Source organism: Coregonus lavaretus (assembly GCF_964263955.1).
Source record: "Coregonus lavaretus genome assembly, chromosome: 2".
Lineage (NCBI taxonomy): Eukaryota > Metazoa > Chordata > Actinopteri > Salmoniformes > Salmonidae > Coregonus > Coregonus lavaretus.
This window is the reverse complement of record NC_139989.1, coordinates 80295484-80308597: the sequence shown is the minus strand read 5'-3', so window position 1 is coordinate 80308597 and position 13114 is coordinate 80295484. Positions and strand designations below refer to the sequence as shown.

The 13114-nt window shown below is 42.4% G+C and overlaps 2 protein-coding genes across 2 annotated transcripts in view; both read right to left on the bottom strand.

Moving 5' to 3' along the window:
• The window catches only part of LOC311140758 (NACHT, LRR and PYD domains-containing protein 3-like), a gene marked incomplete at its 5' end in the record, with an annotated part of 241072 nt that overhangs the window by 21335 nt on the left and 206623 nt on the right, over nt 1–13114 (bottom strand). The window lies entirely within an intron of this gene.
• On the bottom strand, nt 6810–9131 carry LOC311099031 (uncharacterized protein; the record flags this gene model as incomplete). The annotated part of the gene is made up of 5 exons (XM_084139631.1): nt 8956–9131; nt 8540–8624; nt 8182–8410; nt 7586–7743; nt 6810–6836 (listed from the first exon to the last, which is right to left on the bottom strand). Exons 1-5 carry the CDS (start codon nt 9021–9023, stop codon nt 6810–6812), a joined length of 567 nt encoding a protein of 188 aa, XP_083995757.1. The 5' UTR covers nt 9024–9131.

Sequence of the window (13114 nt, the reverse complement as noted above, 5' to 3'; positions counted from 1 at the left end):
ACCTCAAGCTGAACCTCGGCAAGACGGAGCTGCTCTTCCTCCCGGGGAAGGACTGCCCGTTCCATGATCTCGCCATCACCGTTGACAACTCCGTTGTGTCCTCCTCCCAGAGTGCAAAGAGCCTTGGCGTGACCCTGGACAACACCCTGTCGTTCTCCGCTAACATCAAGGCGGTGACCCGATCCTGTAGGTTCATGCTCTACAACATTCGCAGAGTACGACCCTACCTTACACAGGAAGCGGCGCAGGTCCTAATCCAGGCACTTGTCATCTCCCGTCTGGATTACTCCAACTCACTGTTGGCTGGGCTCCTTGCCTGTGCCATTAAACCCCTACAACTCATTCAGAACGCCGCAGCCCGTCTGGTGTTCTACCTTCCCAAGTTCTCTCACATCACCCCGCTCCTCCACACACTCCACTGGCTTCCAGTTGAAGCTCGCATCTGCTACAAGACCATGGTGCTTGCCTACCGAGCTGTGAGGGGAACGGCACCTCCGTACCTTCAGGCTCTGATCAGTCCCTACACCAATCAATCAATCAATTTTATTTTATATAGCCCTTCTTACATCAGCTAATATCTCGAAGTGCTGTACAGAAACCCAGCCTAAAACCCCAAACAGCTAGTAATGCAGGTGTAGAAGCACGGTGGCTAGGAAAAACTCCCTAGAAAGGCAAAACCTAGGAAGAAACCTAGAGAGGAACCAGGCTATGAGGGGTGGCCAGTCCTCTTCTGGCTGTGCCGGGTGGAGATTATAACAGAACCATGCCAAGATGTTCAAAAATGTTCATAAGTGACAAGCATGGTCAAATAATAATCAGGAATAAATCTCAGTTGGCTTTTCATAGCCGATCATTAGAGTTTAAAACAGCAGGTCTGGGACAGGTAGGGGTTCCATAACCGCAGGCAGAACAGTTTAAACTGGAATAGCAGCAAGGCCAGGCGGACTGGGGATAGCAAGGAGTCACCACGGCCGGTAGTCCCGACGTATGGTCCTAGGGCTCAGGTCTCTCAGTTGGCTTTTCATAGCCGATCATTTAGAGTTGAAAACAGCAGGTCTGGGACAGGTAGGGGTTTCGTAGCCGCAGGCAGAACAGTTGAAACTGGAATAGCAGCAAGGCCAGGCGGACTGGGGGCAGCAGGGTGTCATCATGCCCGGTAGTCCTGACGTATGGTCCTAGGGCTCAGGTTCTCAGAGAGAAAGAGAGAACGAGAGAATTAGAGAGAGCATACTTAAATTCACACAGGACACTGGATAAGACAGGAGAAGTACTCCAGGTATAACCAACTAACCCCAGCCCCCCGACACATAAACTACTGCAGCATAAATACTGGAGGCTGAGACAGGAGCGGTCCGGAGACACTGTGGCCCCATCCGAAGAAACCCCCGGACAGGGCCAAACAGGAAGGATATAACCCCACCCACTCCGCCAAAGCACAGCCCCCGCACCACTAGAGGGATATCCCCAACCACCAACTTACAATCCTGAGACAAGGCCGAGTATAGCCCACAGAGGTCTCCACCACAGCACAAACCAAGGGGGGGGGGGGGCGCCAACCCAGACAGGAAGATCACGTCAGTAACTCAACCCACTCAAGTGACGCACCCCTCCCAGGGACGGCATGAAAGAGCACCAGCAGGCCAGTGACTCAGCCCCTGCAACAGGGTTAGAGGCAGAGAACCCCAGTGGAGAGGGGAACCGGCCTGGCAGAGACAGCAAGGGCTGTTCGTTGCTCCAGCCTTTCCGTTCACCTTCACACTCCTGGGCCAGACTACACTCAATCATATGACCTACTGAAGAGATAAGTCTTCAGTAAAGACTTAAAGGTTGAGACCGAGTCTGCGTCTCTCACATGGGTAGGCAGACTGTTCCATAAAAATGGAGATCTATAGGAGAAAGCCCTGCCTCCCGCTGTTTGCTTAGAAATTCTAGGGACAATTAGGAGGCCTGCGTCTTGTGACCGTAGCGTACGTATTGGTATGTACGGCAGGACCAACTCGGAAAGATAGGTAGGAGCAAGCCCATGTAACGCTTTATAGGTTAACAGTAAAACCTTGAAATCAGCCCTTGCCTTAACAGGAAGCCAGTGTAGGGAAGCTAGCACTGGAGTAATATGATCAAATTTCTTGGTTCTAGTCAGGATTCTAGCAGCCGTATTTAGCACTAACTGAAGTTTATTTAGTGCTTTATCCGGGTAGCCGGAAAATAGAGCATTGCAGTAGTCTAATCTAGAAGTAACAAATGCATGGATTAATTTTTCTGCATCATTTTTGGACAGAAAATTTCTGATTTTTGCAATGTTACGTAGATGGAAAAAAGCTGTCCTTGAAACAGTCTTGATATGTTCGTCAAAAGAGAGATCAGGGTCAAGAGTAACGCCTAGGTCCTTCACAGTTTTATTTGAGACGACTTTACAACCATCAAGATGAATTGTCAGATTTAACAGAAGATCTCTTTGTTTCTTGGGACCTAGAACAAGCATCTCTGTTTTGTCCGAGTTTAAAAGTAAAAAGTTTTCAGCCATCCACTTCCTTATGTCTGAAACACAGGCTTCTAGCGAGGGCAATTTTGGGGCTTCACCATGCTTCATTGAAATGTACAGCTGTGTGTCATCCGCATAGCAGTGAAAGTTAACATTATGTTTTCGAATAACATCCCCAAGAGGTAAAATATATAGTGAAAACAATAGTGGTCCTAAAACGGAACCTTGAGGAACACCGAAATGTACAGTTGATTTGTCGGAGGACAGACCATTCACAGAGACAAACTGATATCTTTCCGACAGGTAGGATCTAAACCAGGCCAGAACTTGTCCGTGTAGACCAATTTGGGTTTCCAGTCTCTCCAAAAGAATGTGGTGATCGATGGTGTCAAAGGCAGCACTAAGGTCTAGTAGCACGAGGACAGATGCAGAGCCTCGGTCTGACGCCATTAAAAGGTCATTTACCACCTTCACAAGTGCAGTCTCAGTGCTATGATGGGGTCTAAAACCAGACTGAAGCATTTCGTATACATTGTTTGTCTTCAGAAAAGCAGTGAGTTGCTGCGCAACAGCTTTTTCTAAAATTTTTGAGAGGAATGGAAGATTCGATATTGGCCGATAGTTTTTTATATTTTCCGGGTCAAGGTTTGGCTTTTTCAAGAGAGGCTTTATCACTGCCACTTTTAGTGAGTTTGGTACACATCCGGTGGATAGAGAGCTGTTTATTATGTTCAACATAGGAGGGCCAAGCACAGGAAGCAGCTCCTTCAGCAGTTTAGTAGGAATAGGATCCAGTATGCAGCTTGAAGGTTTAGAGGCCATGATTATTTTCATCATTGTGTCAAGAGATATAGTACTAAAACACTTAAGTGTCTCTCCCGATCCCAGGCCCTCGCAGAGCTGTGCAGATCCAGGACAGCTAAGCCCTGGAGGAATACGCAGATTCAAAGAGGAGTCCGTAATTTGCTTTCTAATGGTCATGATCTTTTCCTCAAAGAAGTTCATGAATTTATCACTGCTGAAGTGAAAACCATCCTCTCTTAGGGAATGCTGCTTTTTAGTTAGCTTTGCAACAGTATCAAAAAGAAATTTTGGATTGTTCTTATTTTCCTCGATTAATTTGGAAAAGTAGGATGATCGAGCAGCAGTGAGGGCTCTTCGGTACTGCACGGTACTGTCTTTCCAAGCTAGTCGGAAGACTTCCAGTTTGGTGTGGCGCCATTTCCGTTCCAATTTCCTGGAAGCTTGCTTCAAAGCTCGGGTATTTTCTGTATACCAGGGAGCTAGTTTCTTATGACAAATGTTTTTCGTTTTTAGGGGTGCAACTGCATCTAGGGTATTGTGCAAGGTTAAATTTAGTTCCTCAGTTAAGTGGTTAACTGATTTTTGTCCTCTGACGTCCTTGGGTAGGCAGAAGGGGTCTGGAAGGGCATCAATGAATTTTTGTGTTGTCTGAGAATTTATAGCACGACTTTTGATGCTCCTTGGTTGGGGTCTGAGCAGATTATTTGTTGCGATTGCAAACGTAATAAAATGGTGGTCCGATAGTCCAGGATTTTGTGGAAAAACATTAAGATCTACAACATTTATTCCATGGGACAAAACTAGGTCCAGAGTATGACTGTGGCAGTGAGTAGGTCCAGAGACATGTTGGACAAAACCCACTGAGTCGATAATGGCTCCGAAGGACTTTTGGAGTGGGTCTGTGGACTTCTCCATGTGAATATTAAAATCACCAAAAATTAGAATATGATCTGCTATGACTACAAGGTCTGATAGGAATTCAGGAAACTCAGAGAGGAACGCTGTATATGGCCCAGGAGGCCTGTAAACAGTAGCTATAAAAAGTGATTGAGTAGGCTGCATAGATTTCATGACTAGAAGCTCGAAAGATGAAAACGTCATTTTTTTTTTTGTAAATTGAAATTTGCTATCGTAAATGTTAGCAACACCTCCGCCTTTGCGGGATGCACGGGGAATATGGTCACTAGTGTAACCAGGAGGTGAGGCCTCATTTAACACAGCAAATTCATCAGGCTTAAGCCATGTTTCAGTCAGGCCAATCACATCAAGATTATGATCAGTGATTAGTTCATTGACTATGACTGCCTTTGAAGTGAGGGATCTAACATTAAGTAACCCTATTTTGAGATGTGAGGTATCACGATCTCTTTCAATAATGGCAGGAATGGAGGAGGTCTTTATCCTAATAAGATTGCTAGGGTGGACACCACCATGTTTAGTTTTGCCCAACCTAGGTCGAGGCACAGACACAGTCTCAATGGGTATGGCTGAGCTGACTACACTGACTATGCTATTGGCAGACTCCACTAAGCTGGCAGGTTGGCTAACAGCCTGCTGCCTGGCCTGCACCCTATTTCACTGTGGGGCTAAAGGAGTTAGAGCCCTATCTATGTTGGTAGATAAGAGGAGAGCACCCCTCCAGCTAGGATGGAGTCCGTCACTCCTCAGCAGGTCAGGCTTGATCCTGTTTGTGGGTGAGTCCCAGAAAGAGGGCCAATTATCCACAAATGTTATCTTTTGGGAGGGGCAGAAAACAGTTTTCAACCAGCGATTAAGTGCTGAGACTCTGCTGTAGAGCTCGTCACTTCCCCTAACTGGGAGGGGGCCAGAGACAATTACTCGATGCCGACACATCTTTCTAGCTGATTTACACGCTGAAGCTATGTTGCACTTGGTGACCTCTGACTGTTTCATCCTAACATACACCCAAACGAGGGCATTGCGTTCATCCACCTCTGGCCTGCTGGCCCCCCTACCTCTGCGGAAGCACAGTTTCTGCTCAGCCCAGTCAATACTGTTCGCTGCTCTGGCACCCCAATGGTGGAACAAGCTCCCTCACGACGCCAGGACAGCGGAGTCACTCACCACCTTCCGGAGACACTTGAAACCCCACCTCTTTAAGGAATACCTGGGATAGGATAAAGTAATCCTTCTACCCCCCCTTACCCCATTACAAAATAAAATAAAATAAAAAATGTGTAAAGTGGTTGTTCCACGGGCTATCATAAGGTGAATGCACCAATTTGTAAGTCGCTCGGGATAAGAGCGTCTGCTAAATGACGAAAATGTAAATGTAAAATGTAAATGTGAGAGGGGGTCAAATACTTATTTCCCTCATTAAAATGCAAATCAATTTATAACATTTTTGACATGCGTTTTTCTGGATTTTGTTGTTGTTATTCTGTCTCTAACTGTTCAAATAAACCTACCTTTAAAATTATAGACTGATCATTTCTTTGTCAGTGGGCAAACTTACAAAATCAGCAGGGGATCAAATACTTTTTTCTCTCACTGTATATTCATCTTCCGTCTCCTAGAATTGTATGGTCATAATGTTATACTAATGTGGAAATCAATGCATTTATTCAATATGTGTTTCAATATAATATTATATAAATATTATAATACATATATTTCTCTAAACATAATATTTATTCCTGATGATTAGTTCTTATATGTCATTTGATGTACTCACAGAGCAGCTCTGGAGACTTTGACCACTGGCAGCATCCTCAGAAGACCTTCCTCTGATCTGGAGTATTTCTTCAGGTCAAACACATCCAGCTCCTTTTCTGAAGTCAGCAACACAAAGACCAGAGCTGACCACTGTGCAGGTGACAGTTCTTCTTCTGAGAGACTTCCTGATCTCAGGTAGATTTGGATCTCCTCCACTAGAGAATGGTCATTCAGTTCATTCAGACAGTGGAACAGATTGATACATCTCTCTGGAGAGGGATTGTCTCTGATCTTCTCCTTGATGTAATTCACTGTTTCTTCATGGCTCTGTGAGATGCTTCTTGTTGTTGTCAGTAGACCTCGTAAGTACTTATGATTGGACTCCATTGAGAGGCCCAGAAGGAAGCGGAGGAACAGGTCCAGGTTTCCTGTCTCACTTTGTAAGGCTTTATCCACAGCACTCTTGTAGACAGTAACTTCAGTAACTTGAGGTTCGGCCATTAGATTCTCATTGTTGTTGATGAATGAGAGGAACACATATACAGCAGCCAGAAACTCCTGAATGCTCAGATGCACGAAGCAGTACACCTTGTCCTGGTACAGCCCACATTCCTCTTTAAAGAGCTGTGTGCACAATCCTGAGTACACTGAGGCTTCATTGACATCAATGCCAGCCTCTTTCAGGTCTTCTTCATAGAAAATTAGATTGCCCTTCACAAGCTGTTGAAAAGCCAGTTTTCCCAGTAACAGAATGCTCTCTTCATTCCAGTGTGGACCTGTCTCTTCATTCCCAAGATACTTTTCATTCTTCTGTTTGGTATGAAACACCACAAGGTGTGAGTACATCTCAGTCAGAGTCTTGTGCATCTCTTCTCTGTTATGTTTCAGCATGTGTTCAAGGACTATTGCAGAAATCCAACAGAAGACTGGAATGTGGCACATGATGTGGAGGATCCTTGATGTCTTTATGTGTGAGATGATTCTGTTGGCCAGGTCCTCATCACGGAATCTCTTCCTGAAATACTCCTCCTTCTGTGGGTCATTGAACCCTCGTACCTCTGTCACCTGGTCAACACACCCTGAAGGGATCTTATTGGCTGCTGCAGGTCGGGTAGTTATCCAGATGAGAGCAGAGGGAAGCAGATTTCCCTTGATGAGATTTGTCAGCTGAACATCCACTGAGGTTGACTCTGTGACGTCACAACAGATCTTGTTCTTCTGGAAGTCTAGGGGCAGTCGGCACTCATCCAGACCATCAAAGATGAACAGAACTTTGTACTTGTTGTAGTTCGAGATTCTTGATTCTTTGGTTTCCATTGAGAAGTGATTGAGAAGTTCAATCAAAGTGAGTTTTTCACCTTTCATCAAATTCAGCTCCCGGAAAGGGAATGAAATTACAAATTGGACATCCTGATTTGCTTTTCCTTCAGCCCAGTCCAGAATGAACTTCTGCACAGAGACTGTTTTTCCAATGCCAGCGACTCCCTTTGTCAGCACAGATCTGATAAGTTTGTCTTGTCCAGTTAAGGGTTTGAAGATGTCGTTACATTTGATTGCAGTCTCTGGTCTTGCTTGTTTCCTGGTTATTGTCTCAATCTGTCTCAGCTCATGTTCATTATTGACCTCTCCGTTTCCACCCTCTGTGATGTAGAGGTCTGTGTAGATCTTATTGAGAAGTGTTGGGTTTCCTTGTTTAGCGTTCCCTTCAAATACACATTGAAACTTCTTCTTTAGATTAGATTTGAGTTCACGTTGGCAAATCACAGCAAGCTCATCTGAATCTAGAAATAACACAGAGGATATTAATATTACGTCTGTTTTAATGCCTACTGTTATAAAGTTTTAAATACAATTAATGTCTTATCTTAAGTGACTGTATAAATGTGTAAATGTTTTGATAATGCATTACACACTGGTGTGACTTATTATATTATTTTTGGTATGATCTCTCTCTCTCTCTCTCTCTCTCTCTCTCTCGCTCTCTCTCTCTCTCTCTCTCTCTCTCTCTCTCTCTCTCTCTCTCTCTCTCTCTCTCTCTCTCTCTCTCTCTCTCTCAATTAATCAACACAACACATCCCTGCTGCTACTTGATGAGGTCACTAGGTGTTGTGTTAAGGATGCTACAATATCATTTAGTTACACAGCTACTTTAGCTGTACTTTAGCTACAGCTTTTACATGTTCTAAAACAGCATTCAACATGAGGCAGACAGCTCTTACTTTTCTCCAGTGTGTCAGCAAGCTCCTTCTGGTTCATTTTCCTCAGGACGAGCAGTGTGATCTTCAGAACCCCCTCTCTGGCACTGCTCTCCTGCTTCTCATCTTCAGCATCCACCACTTCCTTATCCTGCTTCTGACTCTCAAAGCCTTCTGGGAGTTCTGGACTAAGAATCCTCTTGAACCTCTTCAGCTCGTTCTTCACAAATGTCATAATATTCTCTTCAAGCAACTGAAATAAATCAAGTAAATAAGTTAAGCAAGAGACTAAATGCTTTCTCATTAACAAATGAATGAATGATTGACAGATCAACTTTACTTGAGGTAAACAAAAACAAATGTAGATAACAAGACCACATACAATGAATATGGAGGCCAGGTCTGTTTGATGACTCTGGGAAGACTGACCACTGAGCATCTCTGACTCTGATAACTCCTGTTGGTTTCTGTGGACAAAACATGAGATTACATCTCCTCATCCAGGGAGTGCACACACACACACACACACACACACACACACACACACACACACACACACACACACACACACACACACACACACACACACACACACACACACACACACACACACACACACACACACACACACACACACACACACACACACACTCACACACACACACACACACACACACCCACACACACTTAGCCTATGGATTATGAAAACAACAAACATAAATGGTAAAATGGGAGAGGAGAAATGACTAGAGACAGTGTTGTTTAACTCACTGACCATGACCCATGAGTTCTTCTTACCTTTGTTCAGTAGAAAAGTCTCCCTCTCTAAAGTTTAGAGATTCCATCATAGACCAGTCATTATTCATGGACACACAGCTGGGTACAGGGGAGGCTGGTCTCTCCTGCTTGATTGGGCTTCAACACAACAGAGACAAACATTACGTCTCTCATCTACTCTGAGCTCAGATGGAGAAACAGGAAACATAAGAAGAGTTTCATTCTAAAACGGCATTTTCAGAAATGTTGGTAAATTAGCTTTTATTGTTTAAAGACATTATGAAAGAGATTGGTGTGTTTTTTCACTATCTAATCATGGCATGGGGTTGTTCAATGACAGAAATGTATTTGTTTAAAATCCATCACTTGATGATTTCATTTCAGAGAAAAATAATGTTATTTTTTTGTAAAAATGCTATATATCTGCCTCACTTTCAGAGAAATAAGTAGTACTGCTAGGTTTTACACAGTAATAATATATCTGCCTCACTCTCAGAGAAATAAGTAGTACTGCTAGGTTTTACACAGTTATAATATATGTCTGCCTCACTCTCAGAGAAATAAGTAGTACTGCCAGGTTTTACACAGTAATAATATATCTGCCTCACTCTCAGAGAAATAAGTAGTACTGCTAGGTTTTACACAGTAATAATATATTTCTGCCTCACTCTCAGAGAAATAAGTAGTACTGCTAGGTTTTACACAGTAATAATATATATATATCTGTCTCACTCTCAGAGAAATAAGTAGTACTGCTAGGTTTTACACAGTAATAATATATATCTGCCTCACTCTCAGAGAAATAAGTAGTACTGCTAGGTTTTATACAGTCAAATGTGACCGACTGGCTCGATTCGATCTTATGTAGCAAAATTTGAAATTGTGTTTTTTACATTGGATAAAAGTAGAGACTCAGCTAGAAAAAGGTATATCATACACTACAGTTGAGGAACAATGGGAAAGTAATTCTGCTTTGAAAGATGATAAACTTGTAACCTCAATTTTGAGAAAATGGCCTTTGAATGTTTTGGTACACCTACTGGAGAGCTCTTCTTTATCTACAGTGGTATTACTTTGGCAGATAATGTCACCCATCGAAATAAATAGTATATATATATATATATATATATATATATATATATATATATATAGTTAACTAATTGTATGGTGTTTTTGGTTTATGTCAGTTTCATTGTTTGTTATGCTATAAATTGTTATGTTATGGTTGTAAGTGGTAAATGAACTAGAAAATGTCCTATTTTGAAATTCTGAGTAATTACTACTTTAGTAAGGATATACTTTATTCAGTACTACTGCAGTTGCTAAATAATTCCAATAGATGGCAGCATAAGACCATGAATGACATTTCAGAAGGTTTGTTTAGTTTTTTCTCTGGATACACCACCACTCCCCCTCACAGGAAAACTCCTGCACACGCTTTTTACTGTCCCTTTCCACACTGCTAACGCAAGAGGAACGACTGAAAAAGCATTTAACACATTACCGTGAAATAATATAATGATGATTCATGTTTATTATTAGCTGTTTTTATGCTCATGTTTTGAAATTATGCTTCATTACTATAACGATTATCAATAAGCCTGAACATTAATTTAGTCACCTCTGGTCGCGAAAAACGTATTTTCCTAGTACATTCATTGTCAGATTCATCAACCAGCAGCGAGCACTCTGCCTTCTAGCACAAGCGAGGGGCATGTTGAGGTACATTTGCAAACCGCAAGGGTTGCAAGATGTAATTTATTGGCGGGCTGGAAGACGCAATCTTGTCTTATCTATTCCGAGGTTGTACTCCTGAGTGGCACAGTGGTCTAAGGCACTGCATCACAGTGCTAGCTGTGCCACTAGAGATCCTGGTTCAAATCCAGGCTCTGTCGTAGCCGGCCGCGACCGGGAGACCCATGGGGCGGCGCACAATTGGCCCAGCGTCGTCAAGGCTAGGGGAGGGAATGGCCGGCAGGGATGTAGCTCAGTTGATAGAGCATGGCGTTTGCAACGCCAGGGTTGTGGGTTCGTTTCCCACGGGGGGCTAGTATGAACAAAAACAAAAAATTAAAAATTAATGTATGCACTCACTTACTGTAAATCGCTCTGGATAAGAGCGTAGACTAAAATGTAAAAATGTTTAATCGCAATATTAGATATTTAAAAATGCATCTATACTAGGGTTGAGGTTGGAGCATCTGACTAGTGATTATTTACCAGGGGTTCAACACCTGCTATAGTCACTATTTAATTGCTCTTCCAAAAGCATCACAGGCCTAATACGAGATATATAGCTAACTAAAGTAATGAGTGACCATTTTAGAAAATCATGGGACATATAGTATTTGGTTGCATGCTAATTTATGTAAATCATATTGCTGCTTGTAGCCTATAACTGATGCTTCGTGGTCTTATGCTGCCATCTATTGGAAATATTTAACAATTAAAAGTTATTAATTCACGTACAGACATTGGTGAGGCAGCTGAGAAATAAAGTGTATTAGATCAGTCTCAAACCTGCCCCAAGCCAATTGCTGGACTTTCACACAGAGGTTACTAGGTCACCCAATTCAAACCACATTTAAAAATAAAACAAATGTGTCTTATTTATCAAGTGTTCTGTCTTGCAATTATACATACAATAAAATAACAACAAAATAATCAAAACGCTATTTAATACTATAATTGTATTTACTAAGATAATATTATTACTAAAATAGTTTCTAAAAGTGTTCTAGGCTACCCTACCCTAGAATTAGGGGTTAGGGTTACGGCTAAAATAGGTTATAAGTAGGGTAAGAGTTTCTGTATAGCACTTTGTGACATCTGCTGGTGTAAAAAGGGCTTTATAAATCCATATGATTGATTGTTAGGTTTAGGGTTTATATGGCCAAAAACAGTATGGGTTTATGGCACTCTTGCTCGTCCTTGTGGCCGTATGTGGGTACTACATAACTAATCCATGACACTTGCTTGGCTCATAATCTGAGGCATCAACTGCGTCAGATATACAAATCCATTAGCTAGACCACCTGATTAGACAACAATCACCCCATTATACCCATTTGGTTTGCAACTCAGTGAACCTGAGCAGCATTCGCTCAATTTGATGCCTACGAACGAAGATTTCGATGCATATGAAATTACCAAGCAGCCATTTAGAAACAACAAGTCCTCAAAGAAAAGGTTATTTCTTAATTTAAAAATGTCTTCTGGCTGTTTAAATCGTCCACATCTTGAAAAAGAGGACAGGGACATGCGTTTTGTTTAGATTGTACACTTTTTTCTTAAAACAAATATGGTTAACCATGACCAGAAAATGTTTAATGTTTGATGGCTATCCACCAGCCATCGCCTCTTAAACTGTGTCTCACCTCACTATTGGTGACCACAATATGTACTCAGGTGAACAGTGGGCGCGCTCACCAAGTAGCTGTAACCTTGTTAATAATCAGTTACCTGAGGTAAACCTTTTATTTATTTTTTTCATTTCACCTTTATTTAACCAGGTAAGCCAGTTGAGAACAAGTTCTCATTTACAACTGCGACCTGGCCAAGATAAAGCAAAGAAGTGCGATAAAAACAACAACACAGAGTTACATATGGGGTAAAAAAAACATAAAGTCAAAAATACAACAGAAAATATATATACAGTGTGTGCAAATGTAGCAAGTTATGGAGGTAAGGCAATAAATAGGCTATAGTGCAAAATAATTACAATAGTATTAACACTGGAATGCTAGATGTGCAAGAGATTATGTGCAAATAGAGATACTGGGGTGCAAAATAGCAAAATAAATAACAATATAGGGATGAGGTAGTTGGGTGGGCTAATTTCAGATGGGCCGTGTACAGGTGCAGTGATCGGTAAGGTGCTCTGACAACTGATGCTTAAAGTTAGTGAGGGAGATAAGAGTCTCCAGCTTCAGAGATTTTTGCAATTCGTTCCAGTCATTGGCAGCAGAGAACTGGAAGGAATGGCGGCCAAAGGAGGTGTTGGCTTTGGGAATGACCAGTGAGATATACCTGCTGGAGCGCAGACTACGGGTGGGTTCTGCTATGGTGACCAATGAGCTAAGATAAGGCGGGGATTTGCCTAGCAGTGATTTATAGATGGCCTGGAGCCAGTGGGTTTGACGACGAACATGTAGTGAGGACCAGCCAACAAGAGCGTACA